At 47.7% G+C, this 26,366-nt stretch overlaps 1 protein-coding gene across 1 annotated transcript in view; it reads left to right on the forward strand.

The window, feature by feature from the left end:
• DOCK1 (dedicator of cytokinesis 1) overlaps nt 1-26,366 on the forward strand; it is a gene marked incomplete at its 5' end in the record, with an annotated part of 461,308 nt that overhangs the window by 356,865 nt on the left and 78,077 nt on the right. The window contains 3 exons of the mRNA XM_049646029.1: nt 3,872-3,972; nt 13,661-13,719; nt 24,780-24,928. Of these exons, the coding sequence (XP_049501986.1) occupies nt 3,872-3,972; nt 13,661-13,719; nt 24,780-24,928 (309 nt within the window). The remainder of the gene's footprint in view (nt 1-3,871; nt 3,973-13,660; nt 13,720-24,779; nt 24,929-26,366) is intronic.

Here is a 26,366-nt window from a genome sequence, read left to right on the forward strand (position 1 = left end):
ATTTCACAATGTAAAGGTACCAACATTTGTGCAGGCACTTTTGCACTGATGACCTACAGAATGTTCCAGTTTGTCCCTGTTGCAAGCAATGCATCTCAGTGCTGCATTTGTAGACAGGCTCCTGGGAGCATAATTGCCAAGCCGAGTGGTATGAAATTGTACGTGAATGGACACTGATAAATTATCCTACTGTGGCAATTTGCAATTCCACTAACCTTCTTTGAGAGCAGCCATTGTCTAAAATCATCTCCAGTACCAATTTCTTTAAAATTATTGATTCTTATTTTTGTTAGAATTTCTTTGATTGCTACTTAGGCCGAGAATACTTACTGGCTGTTTGATTTCTACTACAAACCATCTGATCCTTTCCTGTACTCATTTTCCTATTGGGCTATTTGTCACCCTTTTCTGTAAGTTGAAATTCTTAATATAGCCTCGTCATGGGTTTAGGTTTATCATATTAAATTTTTAATTTTTCTGCCATCGAATCTGTCATTTCTTCTATGGCTTTTGGGTTTTATGTTTTATTTGGCAAATCCTTCTTTGCCTCAGTGTTATAAATGTAACTATTGTTGTATTTTATTTCATGTAGTTAGTATCTGCTAATACCTTGATAGTTATGCTTTTTTTTTTTAATTTTTTTTTTAAACTTCCTGATGATTGACCTACCTGGGATTTCTCTAGTTAGTGCTAGGGGCAAGAGTTTAACTTGACTTTTTCCCAAATTATTTCATGAATAGGTTCTTCTTTCCCAGTGATTTAAAATGCCACCATAAAAAAACATAATTGCAAATGTGTGTGTGTGTGTCTGTTCTATTTCCTGTGTTATTATCTACTGGTTTTATACCCAGCTAATAGAGCCAGGGCTTCCCTGTTAGTGTGCCATTGTGAAATTATCATGGCTCTTCTTTTGTATTTCCTCTTCCATATCAAATGCAAAATCAGCTTGTTAACCTCGCATATAAAAATGCTGCTTTTATTTTAATTGAGACTCCTTTGAATTTATAAATAAATGTAGGAAAAGGTTACAGTATGGGGGGAATACTCTGCAGTATTTATTTTTTCCCATCCCATACAGGAATATTTAGGTCTTCTTTTTGTGTCCTTCATTTGGTTTTTCCGTTTTATCCACATCAGCCTCACCCATTACTTGCTGGGTGGATTGTTGTGTGTTTGAAGAGTGGCTGCTCTGAGTGTAACGTCTGTCACTGCTGCTCTTGTTCACTGTTTCATGAGTTAGGTCCCCGGGATGCTTCCCTCGCGCCCACACACACTTTGGGACACCAACGTAACACCTTGCCCCTTAGCAGGCCTTAAGTGCGTATGGACTGCTGTTCCACCCCGAAGCACACCCTCCTTCCCACCCCCAGGTGGAGGGCTTGAGTGCCTTATGGAGGAGACAGCCTTCACTGTGAGCTCCAGGCAGCTGGTGCTCTGACCAGGCGCATTTTTATGTTCCTGCGTCCTCATGATCACTGCATGGTTCTCTCTCCAGGCACTTGCTTCTCTTTCCACTAATCAGCCCTGAGGGCCGCCTGCTACTTCCCCCCTCTGCTTCCCTGTGCCCCCGCCCAGCCTGCCTCTCATTCCTGCCAATACCATACAAAGAACTCTTAACCTAGCACCCCCCCCCCCCAGTGTTGTAGTGTGTATTTCCTGCAAATAGGAACTTTCTCCTATGTAACTACAGTAAAACTACCCAAACCAGGAAGCTTATGTTTTTGCTGTCGTCTAGCCCTCAGACCCCATTCAAGTTCAGGTAGTGAGTCACAGCCTTCACGGGTCAGCACCACATGGGTGTGGTTACTTGCACACCTCAAATCATACATTGTATACCATTTTTTGGTTTGTATTTTTATGTGATTTTTTTAAGGTTTTGTTTGTTTGTTAGAGAGAGAGCGCACTCAAGCGGGGGAAAGGGGAAGAGGGAGAGAGAATCTTAAGCAGTGGGGAGCCCTATGTGGGGCTTGATCCCATGACCCTGGGATCATGACCTGAGCCAAAACCAAGAGTCAGATGCTGAACCGATTGAGCCACCCATGTGCCCCAAGACTTTTTTTTTTAAGGTTGTTTTAGGTTCATCGAGGGGAAGGCACAGAGATTTCCCAAATACCCCTTACCCTGACACATGCACAGCTTTCCCCATAATCAGCACCCCCCACCAGAGTATATCTGTGTTATAGTCCATGAACGCACAGCTCTAGCTGAGCCCCTGCCTGTGATTCTCAGGATGCACCCACAGCGGCCATGCCTCCCACCAGTGCTACAACAAGAGGCCATTGCCAGGAGACGGGGTGGGGTGGGGGGCCAGGGGTGGGGAGGGCTGTGAGTTCCAAAAACAAAAGAAGCAACTTGTATATTATTGACCCTTTTAGTGTCAATGGGGCGAAATGGGAATGTACCTTGGTGAGTGGTGAAAAACCATCAGTGGTGAGGTTCAGGACACCCCACTCGAGACCCTCAATCTGCTTCACATGCAACCCATGGCTTTGGGCGAGTCTCTGCACCTCATCGGAGATCACGGGCACAGGACTTACCTGGGCAATTCTGCAGTGATCCTATGAGCTGCTGTATTACTAAGAAAATGCCCTGTTCATGAAATGTGTCAGATAAATGGAAGACAGCATACTTACTTACAACTCTTGTTTAAAATTCCCACTTACCTCATAGGTAACTAAAAATAGAGTCAGTACTGTTAACACCTTATTTTTATATAACCTTTTGCAACAATCTCATTTGATAGCATAAATATTATCCCTGTTTTGTAAATGAGAAAACCAGCACCCACAAATTTCTTCCAAAGTCTACGAAGGCCCTTCAAGCTTGGACGTATGATGAGAAGTGTGTCCAAGCTCTTTCCCACCGGGAACAGGTGGAATCCTGCCCCCGCCGCCCCGGCCCCACAGTCTGTCCTCTGGCACAAGCCAAGTGGGTTGAAGAGTATGTCTGAGTCATCCCCATTTGTGCTCCAAGAATTCTTCATTTTAATGTCCTTGAGCTGGTCTTAAGCATTGACATGACCAGGGGGCATTAGTTCCATGTTTTAGGAATCTATCCACAATGACGCTTTTATGACAACATGTCCAGGTTACCACATTAAAGTACACACACCTTCCACTGCGTGGAGCTTTATAGCAAAGTCATTTCTGAATTGTCTGTTCAGCCACATGGTCTATAAGTCTTTGGAATATAAAATGTTGGATTTTTTGCATCTCTCCTCCTTAGTTTTCTAGTGTTTGTATACAGTTAGAGAAATCTATATGTTAATTTAAAAATATTTTTTAATGTTTATTTATTTTGGAGAGAGAGGGTGCACAAGTGGGGGAGGGGCAGAGAGAGGGAGACAGAATCCGAAGCAGGCACCAGGCTCTGAGCTGTCAGCACAGAGCCTGACGTGGGGCGAAATCTACATATTATTAAATAAGGGGCTCAATGGCATATAGCAGTAAGAGCCAACGTTATTATGTTCTTACTGCGTGCGGGGCACCACCCAATGGCTTTGCACGTATATACTCCTTCGATTCTCTGACAGCTCTGAGATGGGTGCTACTTAAATGCCCACTCTACCTCTCGGGAAACTGAGGCACCAAGAGGTTAAGTTAGTTGTTCAGGGAGGTGGTAGACCTGGGTTTTGAGCACGCGCACCGTGACCTCAGTGCCCACGCCCACCGTGACCTCAGTGCCCACGCCCACCGTGACCTCAGTGCCCACGCCCAGCTCGGAACCACACCTTGGGTGGCTGGTTAGCCGTGTGTGTAGGTGACCGCGGGTTTCTAAACATCTCAGAGGTGTGTGCGGGGCAAATGAGGAATGTCTCAGAGGGTTATTAAGCTGTTCAGCACCTCAGTGTCTCCGCCTTTTCGGTTTTCAGCTTTGGAACAACTACTTTCACCTGGCTGTCGCTTTCCTCACTCAAGAGTCCTTGCAACTGGAGAATTTTTCGAGCGCGAAGAGAGCCAAAATCCTTAACAAGTAAGTCTGCGAGGTCATGGGCAGGAGCCTGCATAATTTCCACGTCGTCTTGGTATGCAAATTGAGATGTAATCATGGTGTAATGAAAGGGTGGTTTCAAATCATGAATCTGGTATTGCCTCTTCTAGCCCATGGATCAGGTCTAAAATTTCAGGGTTCATCCTGGTGAGTTCAGAGTCAGTGCCCACCACCATTAGCACCGCACAGAATGGGAGTTTCGGGAGATAGCTGCTTTTGCCACGCACTTTGCTGATGTCATTGCACACGTGGTTTTCTTTATTGCCCAATTCTGCAATGCTCCTTCGAAAAAGGAAGCTTCTAATGCAAGCTCTTGGCACAGTTGAGATTGTTGAAGAACTCCTTTGGGGTGAGAGCTTCCCGGTTTCCTTCTTTGCAAGAGGTTCCCCCTCTCGTGCTCCAGGTAGGAGATCCTATGGGCTGAACCAGCCCTTGGGTCATCCTAACAGACCTCTCGGGCGCCCCACATTCCTGCCTCAGTTCTTGCATCCTTCATGGCTACTGGTCCAGGACAAAGAAAAGAGCCCTTGCATGCTTTCTTTCCAAACTTTGGGTGCCCTGAGGGTCTCGCCTCCCTCTTTCTGCCTCAATTTCGCCGACCTCTCTCTTTGCTGAGCGCCCCTTTCATAAGGACTTCGGAGAAGAGTTCTCCAATTGCTCCCATGTTTCCACGTCACCCGTTTCTGTGAGTCATTTCGTAATGCCTCTGCTTCACGTTGACTGTTCCAAGGCTTTGCCGACCCTGTGCCATTCCCTGATGTTAGCGATTCCAGAGGGAGTCTCAGACGGTGACAGCTGTTCAGTGCTGCTCATGTCCTGTGAGCATGTATCTCACGTGCTGGCCACGTCGAAAGCACATCATCCCTAGAGAGTAAGAATTTTATTAGCAAATATGTACCGAATGCGTACTACATGCCAGTGACTCGCTGAGCACTCCGTGTGCATTTTTCATGTATAATCATTAAAAGCAAAACAAAACCTATTCATCGGGTTCTCTTATCATCCTCACTTCGCAGATGTGGCTTCACAGAAGCCACATGGCCAGTGCCAACCACCTGGTCATTCTGACCCTGGCAGTTCAGAGCCCAGGACGTTTACCTGTGCTGCTCTTAGAACCTTCTATCCTTTCCTTGTGCCATCTACAGAAAGGTCGACTCCCAGCCGGCCATCTTTCCTTCAGGCTTTCTCAGTTGGGTGGCTCCTGTCCGTTGACCGTTGATGTAGACATGTGTTCGGTGTTCAGAAAAGAGGAAGGCCCCAGAAGGTGTAGGCCAAGTGGGTGGCCACTGGGGACTCCTGGGAAGGCCTATTAGCAGCAGAGTTGGCCTACTCGGAGCCAACGTGGGGTGAGACTGCTAGGCTTGGCCCAGGGACAGACTTCGGGCAGTGCCTTCTGGGGACCAGCTCAATAGGGAAGCTTCCGCTTTGCCCAGTTAACATCGTCTCAGGGCTCCTATAAAATTAGGGCTGGCGACTGGTAGATGCGGCTATCCTGTGGTTTAAATGCTCTCCCGGTGGAACTTTCTATAGTAGCAGCAGAAAAAACTGGCCCGCTCTGAGTACCACACAACTCCTTCACAGCCAGCCCCGGATGCCTGGGGCGCCTTGTCATCCAGTCCTGCAGAAGGAAAGCTGGCCCACAGCAGGTGAATCCACCTGTGTGTGCGGGGCTCACTGCGCAGTGAGGCGGGAATCCAAACCCAGCTCCAGCCGACAGCAGAATCCATTCTTTGCCAAGCGCACAGCATGGCCAACCCTTCAAGATGCCTGCAGGAGAAGAAGGGAATGGAACCTGGAAATCTGGCTTAAAAGAGCGGGCATCTCCTTTGAGGTTTTTAGCGTAAAACAATTGGTTCTGAGCCTTCTCCAGACCAGAATGGGGAGGCTCTGCACTGGGCCCCCTTTTGGTGTGTGAATGTTAACATTCTAAGCTAGAGCAACGTCAATAAATGCATTAACCACACAGGGCCTCGGCTGCCAAAGAAAACCTTTGCTTCTCACATAGCTATGTGCATTTAGAGGCTTCAAAGCCAACGAAAATTAAACACGGCCAGCTGGTGTCTCCCCTTCCAGAGCCGACAGGGCTTCTGAATTGAGCATTCTTTTTCTCATAACCGTGGCGATAAGAGACTCTGGATTTTCCCTTTGAAATTTTCTCATAGATTCCCCAAGGGAAAAACTCCCAAGCATTTTAGTAGTTAAGACTCTGGCAGGACTGCCTCAGCCCCTGTGCAGCCTGAGGGGCCCTCTCCCAGGGGCCTAAGCTCAGCGTGTGGCCTTCATAGGCCACCAAGGACAGGTGTTCTCTGTGTCTGAGACAAGCGCCCGTGGCCCGTGAGGCCGTGTGGCTCCCATGTGTGTGGCAGGTTCACCCATGTTTGTTGTATTTTTCATGCCTCTTTCTGTACCTTAAACACTTTATAATCTAGCTGCGGGTTTATTGTTAAGTACCAAAATCTACATAAGACATATTTAAAGGCATCCTACCCAAATGCTTACATTTTCCCAGGACCTAGAACCGTTTTAATCTGCTTAAAATTGTGCTAGTGCCAAGGGATTGAGTACCTGCTCTGCACTCAGGGTCCTGGTGCTGGGGACCCCCAGGGTGCCGTGACAGCCTGGACATTGGCATCTAGGAGCCAACGTGGGGAGCCCAAGGCCTCTGGCAGGAGGGGATCCCAGGTTGCGTGGCAAAGGAGCAGCCAAATTACCAGGTTAGCTGACCGAGCCGTGGGTCAGTGAACGGCCAGTCCACACAAGGGTCCTCAAGTCCCAAAGGGCATGGCCTGATCTTTGAGCAAAGAGATGCTGTGGGTTATCGAAGCAGAGGTGAGTGGCCAGGCCCGGAGGGCTTGGGGGAGAGCGTGAGGCCCAGTGATGTGGGAGCCGACCCCATGGGTCCGAGCACAAGGCTGGGTGCTGACACAGAGCACAGTGCAGTGTGATGAGCAAGGCTGTCTTTTTCTAGAGGGAGCCATGGGCTCCGAAGGTGGAGTGATGCCACATCCATTTAATAGCCGCTGGCCGCCTCCATTGGGGTCTGTCTACTGCTCTAGGGTTCCTGAATCCAGCCAAATGCATCTGAGTGAAGGCTTCTCTGTGGAGCCCCCTCCCCCCACACCTTTACACCCCCACCAACCCTCCTCTCCCTCTGTGCCTTCAGCAGCTCCTTTCTGCCTGGTTCACGGCGTTGTGGCCCAGAACGATAGAAAATCCCGGTGTCCAAAGATCAGCCTGTTCATTCCCACTTGTTAAGCTCTCCATCCTCCCGATGACCGGGGCTGGGGAGATAATTAGGATATTCGTTCCAGAGACATTCCCCAAAGTGCATGGGGGTAACGTAAAATAATGGGCCATACCACGCAGAGAACTGATTATGTCAAACCCAAATTGACTAGGAGATCTTCCAGTGAATCACAAAATAAATAACCGCTAGGAACCAAAGTGTATCATAAGAAAATTTAACTGACTCAGCCTTCAGACATCCTTGTTGCTAGTGACTGCCCACAGAGGACATGCGAAACCTGACCATCATCTGTCCCTCGCCCAGCCAACCCCCCCACCCCGATCTTCAACATTATTGGGACTCAGGAAATATGAGTCAGACGTAAAAGAGTTTATTTTTGATTAGCAGCCAGCTTGGCCATTTTAGTGCACAGGACACATGTGTCCTGGCATGTGACAACGTGACCTGTGACTACAGACAGGCTCCTGTGTTCAGGACCAGTCTTTGTCCTGGAAGAGAAAGGGGGTTCAGGAATTGGGCATCCGGCATTTCTAAGCATAAGATGCTCACTTAAAAGTTTCAGCCCAAGAGAGTAACATTTGAAGGCCAACCTCAGGCCAGTGCATTTGAACCTGTTATGCAGGTTCCGTGAAGACCCTCTCCCCAGTTGTCTTCCATGCTGCTTCTCGTCTTTATGTACTTATTTCTATTTATTTTTTACGATAGAGATCTGCCCTCTGCCCGTCGCACCCTCATGAGACCATGAAGGTAGTAAGGTTGCTACTTCCTAAAACATTTGTACACATATATTTATATGTGTGTTGATTACTAAAGTAAAACCTATGTCTTACTTCAAAAATATTTTGAAACTTAAACTTTATTTTTTTATATATTATATATTTTTTTAAAGTTTATTTATTTTTTTTATTTTTCTCTTTGAGAGAGATAGAGACAGCATGAGTGGGGGAGGGGCAGAGGGAGAGAGAGAGAGAGAGAGAGAGAGAGAGAGAATCCCAAGCAGGTTCACACCCAGAATGAGACACCCCGTAAACAAATATCTCCACACGGGGCTCTGAGACGTGCATGTGTTAGGTCAAACTACAGACGTTGCTCTTAGGGAAACTGGAGGGAAATAAAGCTGTGACAAGCCCCATTTTGCAACGTGACCTAATCCCGAAGCTGTGTTTGCACTCCAGATTGTGACAAGAAGTAGTTCAGAAAAAGTATAACTTGTGTCTGTGCTCATTTTGTGAGAGACTCTGATCATTCAGAATAAATTTGCTGTGAACTGAGTTAGGCAGGAGCCCGGGGAGACAGACGTAACAAACGGTGGCCCTGTGCCGAGTCCCTGTTGGCAGGGGGCACGTGTTCCCCACGCCCGAGTGATACCGTGCTCCGTCGAACGTGGTAGAACTTCTGTGGCACCGGGCACCGTGGCACGTCCGAGCCCTGTGTGTCATGAACTTTATTCCCTTGGTCGCTGCTGGGGTCCCACCTCCTCTCACCTCCCTCAGGGATTCAGCGTTCAAATGTCCCACTTGGCCCATCATCTCCCTCCAGCGGCCTCCACATCTGTCTCCGTTCCTCAACCTCCGCCCGCTCCTAACACCGATCTGTCTCTTTCATTCGTTCTCAGAACGAATGTCGACCTTCTTCCTCCTTTTTGGCCTCGCTGTTCCTTGTCAGGCTCCTGGTCCTCCGTCGGGCCATTCACTCAGTGGCTGGGCTCCTCGAGCCTTGCTCTCAGGACTTCTTACTCCACTCTCCCTCCTTCAGAAGGCCGTTTTCTCAGCTGTGCGTCTCAGCCCTTCCTCGGGCCAGGATGCCAGCTTAATGGTCATCGCACTCATTTCCCGCGATCATCCGCCTTCATAGTTAACGCACTGGGTGGCTCGAAACGCCTGAAGTTTATTGTCCCACGTCAGGAGGCTAGGAATCCAAATCAGGGGGTGGGCAGACTTGGCTCGTTCTGGAAGCTCAGACAGAGAGCCTGTTCTGTGCCTCTCTTGCATCAGGTGGCTGTCCCCAGTCCCTGGTGCTCCTTGGCCTTGGCTGCATCCTTCCCAACTCTGCCCCTGTCTTCAGGTGGCTTCCTTCCCCGTGTCTCCAAATCTCCTTCCCCTTGTAAGGACACCTGTCCTGGGACCTAACCTCCCTCTGACCTCCGCAGTCAAGTGTGATGTCATCTTAACATGATGACATCTGCAAAGACCCTGTTTCCAAGTAAGGTCACATTCTCAGGTTCTGGGGGCCAGGACCTCTACACGTTCTTATGGGTGACACGGTTCAACCGACAGTCATGCCCAACAGACTTATTTGGAGACCATACTTCATGGAGACCATGAAGGTAGTGAGGTTACCACTTCATACAACATTTGTACACATATATTTATATGTGTGTTGGTTAGTAAAGTAAAACGCATTTCTTATTTCAAAAATATTTTGAAGCTTAAACTTTGTTCTCTCATATTTTTTTAAACTTTATTTATTGACTTTGAGAGAAGCAGAGACAGCATGAATGGAGGAGGGACAGAGAAGGAGAGGGAGAGAGAGAATCCCAAGCAGGCTCTGCCCTGCCGGCACAGAGCCCGATGCGGGACTTGAACTCATGCAGCTGTGAGATCATGATCTGAGCTGAGAAACCAAGAGTCAGTAAACCCAGGTGCCCCGAAACTTAAACTTTAAAAAACTGTCTGTGGGGGCGCGTGGGTGGCTCAGTCGGTTAAATATCTGACTCTTGGTTTCTCAGCTCAGGTCATGATCTCATGGTTTGTGAATTTGAGCCCCACATTGGGCTTTATGCTGACCATTCAGAGCGTGCTTGGGATTCTGTCTCCCTCTCTCTCTGCCCCTCCTCCTCCTCTCTCTCTCTCTCTCTCTCTCTCTTTCAAAATAAATAAATAAACTTTAAAAAGCTGCCTCTGTGGCCTTTGTTCAGACTGCATCCCCCTTGTTCTCTCTCTCTCTTTTTTTCCCCCTTGTTCTCTTAAGGGGAAGGAGCAGACTCCCTGTCCTCCAGCCACTTTTCCTACTTGGTCAATATAATCACCTAGCCTGCTCTGCCACGGGGCATTTGCACCTGCTGACGCCTCTGCTTGGAATGCTCTTCCTTCCCCTCTGACTGGATTACATCTTTCCTTCTTCACATCGGAGGGTAATTGTCTGTGGACTTTGTTCTGCCTATGATATTAATATTCTCATATTAGCTCTGTGCCTGGCCTCTAGCAAGCATTCGGTAATTAATGAATCAATGAGTAATCCTCCCCGAATGAATCAATTTAAATGGCCATTGTAACCATGAGGGGGCTGCTGTATGAGGCCTAGTCTGAGCTTGTAAAGGAAGCACCTAGCGTGGCTCGGGTACTTGCTAGGACATATGAGGGCCTTATCTCTCTCATTCTTAAAAAATCCTAGCAGGTGAACATCATACATCATTATCCCAGGACTGCAGAAGAGGAGACTGAGGGTCAGAGTGGTCAGGTGACTTGCCCAGTGTGCTTCTGTTTGGGCTCAGGTCAGCCTCACCCCCAAGGCTGGACTGTCTGTGGTGGACAGTGGGTTTTCTGTCCCTTGGGGTGAAGACTCCCGAAACCAGAGACTGAGATAAGGCCTCAGAGATCGGATTCCTGCTATTTTAGGTCAGAGCAATAGGCCTGGTGGGGGACCCTGTATCTACCTGGGCTGTGGGGGGATTGTCTGCTGGGGGCCCCGCTGGCAGTTTGGAGGTGCTCCCTTTCCTGGGGGTGGGCACGGGCGGCCGGGCTGTGGGGGGCGGTGCCGGGTGACCCCAGCTCCGTGCTGCTGTCCGGTTGGTCTGTTCACCACCGGGAACCTTTGCTTCCTCGGTGGAAAGAGGGCTGCAGCAGCGTCCCTTTGCTCACCCCGTAGTCTTACTGCCAGAGTCCGATGAAACCAGGGCCCTTGGCGGGACGTGACAGAGCGCCATGCCTTGCGGTCAGGGACGCCCGCACTTGCGGGCCCTCGCGATGAGTGCTGCGGGGCGAGGCGTGGGGCTTGGGGTCCGAATCTCGGGATCTTTTTCTTCCCTCCTTGCCTGTGACTCAACCGAGCCCTCTAGCTACCCCCTCCAGAACTGGTTCCTCTCCCTCCCGTGTAGGCTGTTAGAGATGACCTTGGTTCTGACCCACAAGGCCGCCAGCCCCGGTCTGCTCCCAGGTAAGGAGCGTTAGCCCCGACATTCCCGAGGACTGCTGCTTTCTCCTCCTCAGGAGGAAGGTACAAACGCTCCGGGAACCCCCCTTGAGTTCTGGTGACAGCCGTGACCCTACCAGGTGGTTACCCGGAGACGTGTAGAGATTAAGCTGCCTCTGGTGAGGGATGTGCTCCTGGATCTCTGCCGATATCCTGCCCTCAAATTCCGTGAAGGCACATCGTCCTCCACATACAAGACAGGACAGCGTAACTGGGAAATGCAAGCGAGGCATCATGACCATCTCACCCTCTGTGGGCACCGTAAGGAGAGGTGATGCGCAGGGAGAGGAGGCAGAAGCGGCAGGGGCTCCCTCTCTGCGTGGGCCCCCTGGCACCCGGGGGTCGGCCTCAGCTCTGGAGAAGTGGCGGGTGACTGTAGGTCACGAGACATCGGGTCACTCCCGAATGGCCCCAGCCGCCTGGCGTTTTGGCCTTTCTTGTTGTGTGAGAGCTATTATCTCGGGAGGAGAGGGAGTCCCCTGGCTGTTAGAAGAGTATTTAAAGCTTGAGTCAGGCAGTGGCAGGCCAGCCGCTGTGACCAGCTCTCACCACCTCTGGGGGCTCTGAACTCGTGCTGGCAGGGGAGGAGGGGTCTCTATGTTCCCGGGGTCCTGCCTGCAATGCCGAGCTCCTGGGGTCCCCAGATGCCTGCTCCCTGAGAGGTGATCATCCACCCGCACAGCGAGATGCTCGCAGCCTCAGGAGGCGGCATCAGCACCAGGCGTGAGTATGGCTTTACGCTCCGCGGTGCTCTTTCCGGGTAAATGCCAGGAGGGTGCCAGCCGGCCCCATTGTCTCCGGGTCTGGGCCGCAGCGGCTGCCGGGGCCCTTCGTCATTTGTGCAGGAGCAAAATGGGGATCGGGAAGCTGGATCTACAAGCCCGGACAGGGTGCACAGCTGAACGGGGCTTAGATCATACACACCTTGGGCGATTGGGGCTCCAGTTGGACATGGAAGGATGCTCTCTGGTCACCCACGGACTCGGTCCAGTATCTTTGCTGACAGCGGATGGGCCGCTCCTCACTGGGGCAGTGGGGACAGGTGCATTCCTTGGCCAAGATCCCCCCTCTCTCCCTCACCGAGTTCACCCACATCAGCACTCACCCGGTTGTAGGGCTGGGCAGGAAGGTAACTCATCGACATCAGAGGACAAGCTTGTCCTCGTGGGAATGGGCTGACACTCCCAGCTCAGTTCTTGTCTGTACAGTGGGCCGTGGCACCCGGACAAGCGCTGTGCCCCCGGGTCGACTTCTGTGAAGGGGCCTCCAGGGCAGGCTTCCCTGGTTGAGAGTCTGATCCTGCAGCCCTCTCCGGCCGGAAGTGACAGATGTGTGCTTAGGGCACCGCAGACTTCTATAAGGGGGCAGCCTACTGCGGTTGATGATTGACCGGGAGGATCTTTGCTGTTGGAGCCACAACCGGGTCATCTGTACGCACAGCTTTCCTTTCCACATCAGCTGATGTGAGGACGAACAGAGCGGCTTGATGACCCAGCTGCTATACTGTCGTACTCTACGATCGTTTTGCAAATGACTATTTTTAATACGATCAGGCTTTTTTTTTCGTTAGGCAATAAAGGAAAAAGTTAAATTGCTCACAAACTAATAACTGTTTATCTTCCGAAGCCTCGCGTCCTGTTTTCTCACGAAACACACACCTCTTCTGCTGACCGGGTAGAAGGGAAATTAGCATTTATTTTCCTTGATAAACAAAAGACCGGGTAATATTTGTTGACCTCTTTTGGTGCAAAGCCCTTCCAAAGGGATATTTGGCAGAGGCCTCCCTGCTCTCATGTCCACTCCAGGGCTTAATTTTAACGTGTGAAAGCTGCTTTGTGAGCAGGGTTGGAGGATGCCCTTTCGTGTCTGCGGTGCCTGGATGCTCTGCACACAAGCTCCCCCTTAGGCCAGGGACCCAGGTCCTCCTCTTGCCATTAGAGATTGAAGAAAGGAAAATGCTGCTATTACTCCCCACCCCCTCACCCATACTCCCATGGGGGTGTTGGGGCGGGGGGGGGAACGTTCCAGAGCCTGAGGTGATGAGAAAGGGAGACTCCCTTGGCTCGATCCTTCCTCCTTCCGTTCCCTTTGGGGGCAAATACGCCACAGCGTCGATACGGTCTTCGTTTGTCTCAGTGATGGGGGACTTTCGTTGTGCTTAAAAATAATCTAAGTCTGATTTCCAAATGCTCGAAAGGGTGACTCAGCGTTTTCCCTGTCCTCGGTTCTCAGGTACGGAGACATGAGGAGGCAGATCGGCTTCGAAATCAGAGACATGTGGTACAACCTTGGTGAGTAGCGGGGCTTTCCGGACATCGTGGTGGCGGTCTTGAATGTGTGGTGGTGATGACGTTGGCCCCGGCTGTCTGTCGGGGCTCGGGCATCCGAAACATCTGAATCGTTTCTCCTCCTCGGAGAGTGATTGCTACTTTTGCAATAGCTGTTTTCCGTAAACAGGAGATGGGAAGAAAATCTGATGGGGGGGCGGGGAGCGAATAGAAACATCCGTGGAGCTCCCTCTTGACGTCAGGTGAACACGTCTCTGCTTTGAAGCTGCTTCTGGGCGTCACGAACATTCCCTCCGGGTTCCTCAGGCATCCAACCGTGTAGCTCATCTCCTTGTCACAATGTCACTGCTTTTACTATTCAGTTTAATATATTCTACCATATTCTACCCTCAGGTCAAAAGGGTTTTTTTTTTTGCCTACTCAGAACCGGACCTTGTATGTAGGCAGAGCGCCACCAGGTGGTGGTAGCATAACACACTTGCACAGTGAAAACACCAGGGGATCCTTGTGTTTAAGATGAGACATTAACGTAGGTGTTTGTCACTACAAATTTCCCTCTTGCTGCTGCTTTTGCTGCACCTCAGACGTCTCGGTGTATTTTGTTGTCACTTTCATTTGTTTCAAGATATCTCCTGACTTCCCGTTTTACTTCTTCTTTGACCCATTGGTTTCTTCAGGAGCAGGCTCTTTAATTTCCACTATTTGTGAGTTTTCTCATTTTTCTTTTGTTACTGACTTCTGATTTCATTCCACGGCAGTTGGAAGAGATACTTGGTCTGGTTTCAGTCTCCTTAAATTTTGTTGTTGTTGTTGTTGTCTTAAAGTTTATTTATGTGTTTATTTTGAGAGATAGAGCACATGAGTGGAGGAGGGGCAAAGAGAGAGGGAGAGAGAAAGAGAGAGAGAGAGAGAGAGAGAGAGAGAGAATCCCAAGCTGGCTCCCACTGCCAGCTCAGAGTCCGATGCAGGACTAGAACCCCCAAACCATGAGATTGTGACCTGAGCCAAAGTCAAGAGCCAGAAGCTTAACCCACCGAGCCACCCAGGCACCCCTCCATAAATTTGTTAAGAATTGTTTTATGACCTAAGATGTGGTATATCCTGAGGAACGTTCCATGTGCCCTTCAGCAGAATGTTATTCTGCTGTTCCTCAGTGGAATGTTCTATATGTCTGTTAGGTCTGTTGGATCTACAGTGTTGGCTTCATTGGTAAATATAACTCAGCTGAACACGTCAAGAAACTAGGAAAAGGATGAAGCCCAAGGTCAGCAGAAGGAAGAAAACAATAAAGATGAGAGCAGAAATAAATGAAATAGAGAACAGAAAAACAATCAAAAAATTCAACACAACTAGAGTTGGATTTTTGAAAAGATAAACAAAATTGACCAACCTCTAGCTAGATGAACTAGGAAAAAAGGAGAGAAGACATAAATAAAACGAGAGGTAAGGGGTACCTGGGTGGCTCAGTCGGCTGAGTGTCTGACTTTGGCTCAGGTCATGATCTCACGGTTTGTGGGTTCGAGCCCCGCGTCGGGCTCTGTGCTGACAGCTTGCTCAGAGCCTGGAGCCTGCTTCAGATTCTGTGTCTCCTTCTCTCTCTGCCCCTCCCCCGCTCACACTTTGTCTCACTCTGTGTCTCAAAAAATAAATAAATGTAAAATAAAATAAAATAAAATAAAATGAGAGGTGAAACAAAACCATTACAGCTGATACCACAGAAATAAAAAGGATCAAGAGAGACTACTGTGAGTAATTACATGCCAACAAATTGGACAGCCTAGAAGAAACGATAAATTCCTAGAAACGTACAGCCTACCAAGACTGCATTATGAAGATATAGAAAATCTGAACAGACAGATGTCAGGTAATCTACAATCCAAAACTTCCCACAAAGAAAAGCCCAGGACAAGATAGCTTCACTGGTGAATTCTGTCCAACATGTAAAAAAGAATTAATGCCGATCCTTCTCAGCCTCTTCCAAAATATCGAAGAGAAGGGAACGCTTCCAAACTCATCTTACGATACAAGCATTACCTTGATATTGAAGCCAGATAAAGACACTACAGGAAAGCTCTAGGCCACCCTCTCTGATGTGAACGTAGATGTAAAAATCCTCAAGAAAATGCTAGCAAACTAAAGTCAGCGGTGCATTAATACGATCCTACCCTGTGATCAAGTGGGATTTATCCCTGGGATGCAGAGATGGTTCAACATACACAGAGTAACAAAAGTGATAGACTGCGTTAACAGTGAAGTATAAAAGTTGTATGATTTTTCAATAGATACAGAAAACCCATCTGGGGAAATTTAACACCCTTTTGTGTTAAAAACTCAACACACTAGGTACAGAAGTAACGCATCTTAACTTAATAAAGGTCACTTATGACAAGTCCACAGCTAATATACTCGGGGGCGAACCACTGAAAGTTTTTCCTGTAAGATCTGGAACACAGGGAGATCCACTGTCACCACTCCTATTCAACATAGTGCCGGAAGTCCTAGACGGAGAAATTAGGCAAGAAAAAGTAGTAAAAGCCATCTAGACCACAGGGGAAAAAGTAAAATTATCTGTTTGTAGAAGACCTGATCTTTTATGTAGAAAACTCTAAAGACCACCACAAACACTGTTAGAACTAATAAATTCGGGAAAGTTGCAGATACAAAATCAACATACAAATATCAGTTGAATTTCTATACGCTAACAAGAAAGTATCTGAAAAGGACATTAAGAAAACAATCCCATTTCTAATAGGGTCAAAATGAATAAAATCCTTGAGCAAGGAGGTGAAAGACCTGAACACTGAAAGGTACAAATTATCAATGATAGAAATTCAAGAAAAAAACAAATAAACGTAAAGACGTCTCGTCTTTGTTGACTGGAAGACTTGATATTGTTAAAGTGTCCATATTACTCAAAGCAGTCTGTAGGTTCAGTGTTATCTCCATCAAAATCCCAATGGCATTTTTTCAGACATTGAAAAAATAATGCTAGAATTCATATGGAACCACAAACGACCCTATGTAGGCAAAACACTCCTGAGGAAGAACAAGAGTGGAGGCATCATACTTCCTAATTTCAAAATATATTACCCAGCTACAGGAATCAAAACACTGTAGGACTGGCATAAAGGCAGACATACAGACCAATGGACCAGAATAGAGAGCCCAGAAATAAGCCTGCACATGCACAGTCCACTGAGCGTTGACAAGGGAGCTGAGAATCTGGGGAGAGGATCATCACTTTAATAAATGGTGTTGTAAAAACAGGATATCCACATGCAACAGAATGAAACTGGACCCTTGTCTTACATCATACCCCAAAATCAACTCGTAATGGACTAATGATTTACTTAGTTATTTTATTTTATTTTTTTTACTGTTTTTATTTACATTTGAGAGAGAGAGACAGAACGTGAGCAGAGGAGGAGCAGAGAGAGAGGGAGACACAAAAACCGAAGCATGCTCCAGACTCTGAGCTATCTGTACAGAGCCTGACATGGTGGCACAAACTCATGAACCATGAGATCATGACCTGAGCCAAAGTAGGATGCTTAACCAACTGGGCCACCCAGGTGCCCCTGGATTAAAGATTTAAGCAGAAGACCTCCCCCAAACCTCAAAACTCTAGAAGAAACCATAGAAGAAAAGTGTGTTCCAGATCTTACAGGAAAAGCTTTCAGTCGTTCACCCCCGACTATATTAGCTGTGGACTTGTCATATGTGTCCTTTATTATGTTAAGGTGTGTTACTTCTATATCTAGTGTGTTGAGTTTTTAACACAAAAGGGTGTTAAATTTCATCAGATGCTTTTTCTGTATCTACTAAAAAATCATATGACTTTTATACTTGATTCTGTTAATACGGTATATCACTTTTGTTAATCTGTGCATGTTGAACCATCCTTCATATTGTACTTGGCAATGATTCTTGGAAATGGCAACAAAAGCAAAAATGGACAAGTAGGATGACATCAAACTAAAAAGTCGGCACAGTAAAGGAGACAATCAGCAAAATGAGAGACAGCCTGTGGAATGGGAGAAAATTTCCCAACCATATACCTGCTAAGGAATTCATTCCCAAAACGGATAAAGAACTCCTACAACTCAATAGCGAAACACACCCAATTAAAAAATGGCCAAAGGGCTTGAGTCGACATCTCCCCAAGGAAGAAATACAAACGGCCAATAGGTTTGTGAAAAGATGTGCAACATCACTCATCATCAGGGAAATGCAAATCAAAACCGCAGCGAGCTGTCCCCTCACACCTGTCGGCTGTTATGATTATTATGTTACAGCCACAATAGGATGGCTATTATGAAAAAAAAATAAAAGGTAACAGGTGTCCGCCAGGATGTACGGAAGTTTGAACGCTTGCACGGGGTTGGTGGGAACGTAAAACGAACTACGGAAGACAGCATGGAGGTTTCTCAAAAATTAAAAATCGAGCTACCATGTGATTCAGCAATCTCCCCTGCTGGGTATACATCCAAATAAACTGAAATCACCCTCGATGAGGTATCCGTATTCCCATGTTCACTGCAGCGTTATTTACAACGGCCAAGATACAGAAACAACCCAAGTGTCCACTGATGGTTGGATGGATAAAGAAAATGTGGTACGTCTATACAATGCAGTATTATTCAGCTTCATTTATGAGGAAAAAACAGGGAAATCTTGCCATATGCAAAAACATGGATGGGCCTGGAGGACATCACCCTAAAGGCAAATGTGTCCTCTGTGAGCCCAGCCTCTCTCCGAGTGGAGATGAATCTCTTCCTGGCACCTGGTCCCCACTGTCAGCTTGCTTTGTGCCAAGGTGTCTGGGCATCTTGCTTTGGCCTCACGGATGGTCCTGTGCGAGATTTCGGTGGCATTTCCTGCCTGAGCGCCCGGGGCCCTGCTTATTCCACTCAACTTGTCACATGGAGCCTGTGGTGGCTACAGAGGACCTCCTCATCTCCCCTCTCCCCAGTGACTCTGTTCTCTCCGGGGAGGCAGGGTCTTTCCACTTTTCTCTCTAGTTGCCCCATGACACCTGGGTTTCCTTTGTTCCCCCAGGGCTGGGGCAACTTAGATAGATTCCCGCTCTCCACGTCGTGGCTGGAGAGCTTGGCTACAAAGATACCCTGACGTGTCCGTATTCCACGGGAAGAACGAAACGGGGTCATAAAAACTGCACACGGTTTTCCGTGAAGGTGGGGAACTGGACCCCATCGCCGTCCTGCGGACCCTTCGAGCAGACAGGGGTGGGGGGTTGAGGGCCACGCCTGTAATCCGGCTTTGCGGTCAGCAAGTTCTCAGCAGCTCGTTTCCAACCGGAGCCAGATTTCCTCACCAGAGGCTTCGACTCCTGATTCTTCTTGAGTTCCCGGATGTCAGCAAACATGGGTGTGGGAAGGCTCTGTCACATCTCGAGGGGAAGTTCAAATTTCCAAATACCCTTTGTCCGTCTGTTTGCGTGAAGGATGGAGTCTTTTTCAAATGGGTCTTTACACAGAAAAATAAATGCAGAAAGCCTTGGCGTAAATATACTAAAAGGTACTGTATTGTATAACACTAATAACATCGAAATTAAGAAGTACGGTGTAACATGAAGCGTCACCTGGGTTCTCAGGAGTAAAACTCCAGCGCAGAAGCTCCCAGGTGGTGATGAAGAACTGGCTGGAACGGCCGCGTCCGTTCGCGCTCTCAGTGGACACGCATCACGCACCTGCATGCTGCTTGGGTCTCAGGAGCTTGAGGAGACGTGTCAATGCAAGTGACTTTCCTGTAGCAGCTCAAATGCCCAGAATCTGAGTTCTGGCTCCAGGCTGTCCAAGAGCTGCCCACATCTCCCAACACAGAGCCTGCCGGGTGCCACCCTGCCCCTGCTCTAACTTCCATCCCCCCGGAGGAGAGAGTAGGAGCCCTGGCTCTGAGGGAAGGAATCCCTATCGGAGTTACCTTCCTCCCTTGCCTCGGCCTGGCTATGTGGCCTCAGTCACGGGACCCAGTCTCTCTGGGCTTCCATCGGTTTTCCAGGCTGTAAGATGGACAGGTTGGACTGAGGTTTTCAAGAGCTCTCCAGCCCTGATGCTCCGTAATTCTTCACATACGTATGCGGATCTCAGTAATGAAATGCCAAGGCTTCTGGAACAGGGAGGGGGGCCATTCGTGATTCATTTTAATTGATCACGCTCGGACAGATGCGTTTGTCACTTGCCCCGATTGGCCAGACAACCGCAGGACCCACGCCAGGAAGGGGCCAAGTGCAGCCCCATTAGAGAGAGTCCAGAACAGGGCAGAAAAGGATGCTCAGAGAGACGGCATGGAGGGAGCTGCTCTCTGCTAGACCTGAGGGGAGCCAAGGCTCTTGGAGGTGCCAGCACCCCCTGGGCAGGTTCTGTGAGCTCCACCTGCCGCCCCTCTGCCTGAGAGCCTCCCAGGCCGCCTCTCACACGCCGGCCCTTCCTAGGAGAGTGGCCACGCCTTCTTGTGACTTGTTCGCCATCATCTCTCAGGTGCAAACTATGAGCTGTGTGTTTTCCCCCCCACGGGAGAGTTTTAGGTATCGTTTCAAATGGCAGGCCTGCTTCGTCCTGAAATGGCTTTGATGGTTTCTGCACTATTGCAGATAACCAGACGCATCCACCCTGGCAGATATTCTGAATGATGGTTAACACATTAAAATGCTTTTTTCTCACTTGACAAATAGTTGCTGCCCCAACTCAGCCCACCCTGGCCCCTTCGTGCTCCCCCAGGACCCCCCTCTTCGGTGTGCCCTCCCCGCACTGAAGGGTCACTGGCTAGCATGGAAGGGGCTCCAAACCTCAGCTCAAACCATGGCTGACCTGACTGATGGGCGCTCCTGCCTTTCCAGCTCTTTCATTCTACAAAAATTATGTTCCTGGTCACCTATGTAGTCAGTCCATAGATCGACCGCCATTTGAAAGTGGCTCCATTTCATTTTGTCCCCTTCCACGATTGCTGTGAAGGAAGGTAGGATAGGCCCAGGGTAATACGAGCTTCTTTGTGACGCCGACTCCAGGCCCTGGGGAAGGCTCGACCTTCAGAGGATGCACCTTTAGGTGTAAATCAGATCTTTAAAACTGTTTGGGAGCGGTTGATTCCCTTGACATTATGTGTCATTATGCTCCAAACAGGCTGAGTCAAGCGGGAGGTCTTTGATTTGCAAGGTAGTAAAGGCTGCACTGCAAAAGCAAATGTCCCATTTCATCTGGGCAGTTGCTGATTTGAATGCGGTGATTAATGTAAAAGATCTGTGTTTGGCAGCTTTTCAGCCACGAATATTGAACATTGACTCTGGCTTGAGAAGCGGCCAAGAGGTCAAATGTAAACCGTGACCTTGGTCAATGAGGGGTGGGAATCTGGTAACAGCAAGAAATAACCACCCACCAACATGATGGGGTTCCTCGCTTATAAAATAATTATTTTTTGGAAGTCAAAAAATAAGTAATAAAAGTGTCAGCAGCCCAAAGGGTCTGCCCCAAGCAGCCCCCCAAGACAGCTAAGAATGTCTCCATGGGGTCACCTCAGGCGGCCTGGATCTTGCCTGCTGTGAATCTCAGGTATTAGAGCCTGCCATGAGCATCCCTGCCAAGGCCAACACTCTGGGAGTTTATGACAGCACATCTCAGTTCCCCAAGATGTACACAACCTATTTTCTATGCAGCTTTTTTTTTTCTTTTTTTTAATAGGCTCAGGTTTGGGAACATATTGGCAGGTCGATCTAGCCCACTCTGGAAGAAAATAAAAATAGAAGTCAGATATATTTATCATTCTACAGTCAGTCACCTATTCCTCGGTCAGGGTTGAGCCCGTCAAAAGCTCACACATCACAGCAGTAAAATCGTTGAATCGCTGAAGCAGTAATTAATAAAGTTTTATTGTGCACACACCAAAGAGACAGTTTATGGACAAGGCCCCCTCAAACTAATACATGGAAGGAGGCTCAGAGGTATATCATGACAAAGAAGCTTATATAGTGGGACACCTGGATGGCCCATTCAGTTAAGCATCCGGCTCTTTATCTAGGCTCAGGTCACGATCTTGCGGTTTGTGAGATCCAGCCCGGAGTCAGGCTCTATGTTTAGAGCAAGGAGCCTGCTTGGGATTCTCTCCCTCCATCTAGCTCTCTGCCCTTCCCCCATTTGCTCACTCAGGTGCTCTCTCTCAAAATAAATAAATAAACTTAAAAAAAAATTTTTAGAAGCTCATATAGTGAGAAAACAATGACAATTTACTGGTTATAATATTGGTGATTGGTTATTGTTTTAGAATTCTCTTCATTGGTTAGTGGTTACCTCATGTCAACCTTGGAAAATGTGTGTGTGTGTGTGTGTGTGTGTGTGTGTGTGTGTGTGTGTTGGTTTTGCCTATGATTTTCAGAGGCCTAAGCAAGAAGTGACCCCGGTCAGGTGAGCCTTGCCCACTAAGCTAAAGGAAGCTTTGCTTGTATGACAAAACCGATTTTCTCTGCTCGGGGAATGTTCGAGGCCGGTCTCCATTTGTTTTCGATTTTAACAAGCCGAATGCTCCACACGACTGACTGTTTCTTCTCTGAGTCTTTCCTATAATACAAGCGGTACGTGGAGACGGGGGTCTCGGATCTCCCCTCCAAGCAGAGCTTCAGACAAGGATCTGTTCTGCCGGGTTGAATGCAAGCGCAGACTCGCGCTGCCCCAGGGGACAGAGCAGCATGTTTTTCCCCCTCCCAAGCCTGTCACATTTTGAGTCGGAAAGGAGAAATCAAAAGCACACTCTGTCCAAAAAAAAGGAGGCAGGGGGCGGGAAGGGGGGGATGTGCTTATTTACTGAGCTGTTCAGTTATTTATCAAAGTGCGCTCCCGGAAGCAGGGGCCAGAGCGCCTGATCTCACCGTGGCCCGCACCCCCCCACTTCCGTTTTGTTTATTACCCGCGGCAGGCGGGCCAGCGCGGTGCAGAGGGTCCTGCCGGAGCCAGCATGCTCACACCGAGATCCGTGTCAGCCGGGTTTGGTCCGGGATAGCTTTCGTTCAGGGGGTCCCTTTGTGGATGATTCTGGGGACTGGACACATGATGTGCTTTCATCCAAACACATACAGTGAGGCCTCATCAGTTTCTGGATGATGGTGGAAATTTTTGCCCCGTCTACCTTTGTGTCTATGGAGATTTTCCTGGGGTTAGAATGGGGTTGATGACCCGGAATTCTGGACCCTCACGGTTGCAAAGAGGTTGTCCAAACACCCAGGGGGAGACTGTTGCCAGGTGAGGACTTGGATCCCCGGAGAGAGCACAGCCCAGTGTCCAGAGGGGACGGGGAGGCTCCACGTTTTGTAACTGGAAGAAAGACTCTCGGTGGGTTTTAAAAAATTTGGGAGTCGTAGCTAGGAGATTGGCAAGGTGACCCGAGGTAAAGTATTCCCATTGTGACCTGATAATTAGCTTGTTCTTTCTTTGTCTCAAAAGGGGAGGGGGGGAAGCACATCCTCTTTTTCTTGAAGTCTACACCACCGCAAGAGTCACCTTGATCCTCATTGATTCCAAACCTGAGTTCATCATTAAATTTGAGCAAGCGATGCTCCAGGGGAAATCCATAATGCAAATGCAAAAAAAAAAAAAAAAAAAAATGGAAAAGAAAACAGGACTAAAAGAATGGGAAGAAGAATACTGGAGGACACCCAGGTCTTGCCCACCTTGAGGACCATTTGTTTTTGCAGAGGTTAAATCCTGGGGCTATCACTGTAGAGCCCAGCACTGGCCCCTGGCCAGGTTCCTGCGTGATTGGGAAGGTCGATAATCAAAGATCAGAAAACCATCGTCCCTGTCACTTATTTTTCCAATCTGTGCATCAACCACCACCTGTTCCCACCCTATACTTTCCTCCCAGCTGAGAGCAGTAAGGGCTGGCAGTGACAGACAGCGCTCTCTGTGACACTCAAATTGTGTTGATGAACGACTTCGTGTCACTATCATCTGTTTTCTGAAACACTGGCTCTGACATTTTTTCAGCATAAGACAAGAAAAGTGTCACCTGAGAGACTGAACATAATAGCATTTTTAAGAGAATGCTTTGCCACAGTTACATGCCTTGCAGGGACATTAAGCATTTTGGGGAAAGGATAAGAATCACATTATTAGCACCTTTAGTCCAAATATTACCTGTAAGATTTTCATTATATTCAGTTCCTTATTGAAGGTTACATTTTGCATGTGTCACTTAATATAAGTTTCAGAAATATATTAAGTTAGGCTTTATTGTGACGGTTATGTACTTTGTGAAGTGTGGTTACTTATAATAGCCAAATTTGTTTAATGTTCTCTTTGCAGAAATCTGTATTAGCTGAGTAATAAAACCAACTAAATTCTTTAGAGGATCCATTCTGTTTTCTGATTATGTAGAAATATGAGTAAGAGTGATTAACTCTGGGTAAATTGCTAGTGTTAATAACAAGTTGTCACAAATGAGATTACCAGGTATTCTGTCTCCCAGCCCTGCTGTAGCTAATGCATACTGTTAGCTGCTCGTGTCCTTGATCAATGTGATATAATTGTCTATTTGTGAAATGACATTTATCTTACATAACAGATAAGTCATGACTACAGGCCTTCTATTGGATGGATACTTTAATAGCTTCCCTTACAACATCTAGAATACAGTCCACTTCCGGGGCACCTGGGTGGCTCAATCGGTTAAGCATCCAGCTTTGACTCAGGTCATGATCTCCCAGTTTGTGAGTTCGAGCCCCGCGTCGGGCTCTGTGCTGACAGCTCAGAGCCCGGAGCCTGCTTCGGATTCAGGGTCTCCTCCTCTCTCTGCCCCTCCCCTGCTCATGCTCTGTCTCTCAATAATAAATAAACGTTAAAAATTTAAAAAAAAAAAAAAAAAGGAATACAGTACACTTCTTATACTAAAGGCTGGACGCATTCAAAATACCTGCAGATGAGAAATGGATGCACATTCCCAGTATCCTAGCATTCAGGATCACATTAAGCTGTGTGGTTTTGTTTGGTCCTTTGAAGCGCATTTTAAAATCCTTTTTTTAAAAGACATGTTCTGAGTAACGCATTTCTGTGTTTAAGGTCAACACAAGATAAAGTTCATTCCAGAAATGGTCGGCCCGATACTAGAAATGACACTAATTCCTGAGACAGAACTGCGCAAAGCCACCATACCCATTTTCTTTGATATGATGCAGTGCGAGTTCCATTCGACCCGCAGCTTCCAGATGGTAAGGACATAGTAGGTGTGCGGTAAGTGGCTTGGGGAGAAGACCAACAAGCCTGGAAACCTTGAAAAAGACTTATAAATGGCTCTGGAGTTAAAGATGTTGAGAGATTTTCCTTATTGAAGAAGCCTATCGTCCTTTGCCTGCATCTTTAGGGAGAAGTATTGTCAATTACTGGCTTTTCCTTATTTTGATCTGGATTTACTTACACATGAAACCCTGGATAAAAGTCTCTTTCCACCGCCCCTCCCCCTTGGTATGTACCCTCAGGATGTTTAACCAGATGTTATCCTCTCAGACTGCCTGCTTCTTGCCAACTTATGTTATTTTCAGGTCAAAAAATCTCTGCTTTTTTTTTTTTTTCTTTTACATGTGTCTTGATCTTTCACCTGTGCAGTGAAACTGATAAGAATTCCTCTAAAAAAAAAAAAACCCGGGTAGAGCGCTCAACAACATACTGAATCCATAGGAAAGACAAAATCTGAATATTTATGTGGGAGGATTAACAAAATCTCCTTCCCTGGATTCCACGAAAATAAGGATGGTGTTTACATTTCCCGCCAGTGGGTACACGCTCGCCCGCACGAACATACAGCGGCTCTCTCCCCCGTGTGTTGCTGGGCTGGCTGGGAAGCTCTGCAGGAGGCAAGAGAAGAACCCCCGTGATAGTGGTTCCTCCATACTTGATTTAAATATTCTAGTGATTCGAGTAAGTAAGTACCCACTTGACATAGATTTTTGCAGAATTTGAAGAAAAATCCCTGTATTGGAAAAAGACTACATCTGAGCAGCGTAACTGTAATGGATCTGATATTTAAAGAGTAGATTTTTCCTTCCTCCCCTTTATACTTGCTACCTTATAGATTTTGAATAGTTTTACCTTTTCACTGGTCAGTCTTTGCTATTACGGCATGAAGGTGGTAGCCGTGATGAATAATTTTGCTAGTTTCTAGAGCAAAGAACAGATACAAAGCTAAAAGAAACCCCGCTCTGTACCTACAGTTGAGTGTGAACACTGATGTCAGGTACCCGTGCTTTCTGGCGTAGCCTGGTGCTACCTGGACCTCCCACAACTCACCGAACGTCTTTAATCTTTGGTTCCGAGCTGTAATATTGGTACAGAATGGAATCTGCTCCTAAGGGATGTTGTGAGAAGTGAATAAAATAAACCTGTGAAGGCCACCTGCCCACCTGCCTCCCTTCCTTCCCTTCCCTTTCCTTTTGATTCCTTCCTCCCTCCGTTTCCTTCCTTCCTTCTTTCTTTCCTCCCTCCCTTTCCTTCCTTCCTTCCTTCCTTCCTTCCTTCCTTCCTTCCTTCTCCCTCCCCTTCCTTCCTTCTTCCCTTCCTTCCTTCTTCCCTTCCTTCCTTCCTCCCTCTGTTTCTCCCTTCCACCTTTCTTTCTTTCTTTCTTTCTTTCTTTCTTTCTTTCTTTCTTTCTTT

This window comes from Panthera uncia, chromosome D2, assembly GCF_023721935.1.
Source record: "Panthera uncia isolate 11264 chromosome D2, Puncia_PCG_1.0, whole genome shotgun sequence".
NCBI lineage: Eukaryota > Metazoa > Chordata > Mammalia > Carnivora > Felidae > Panthera > Panthera uncia.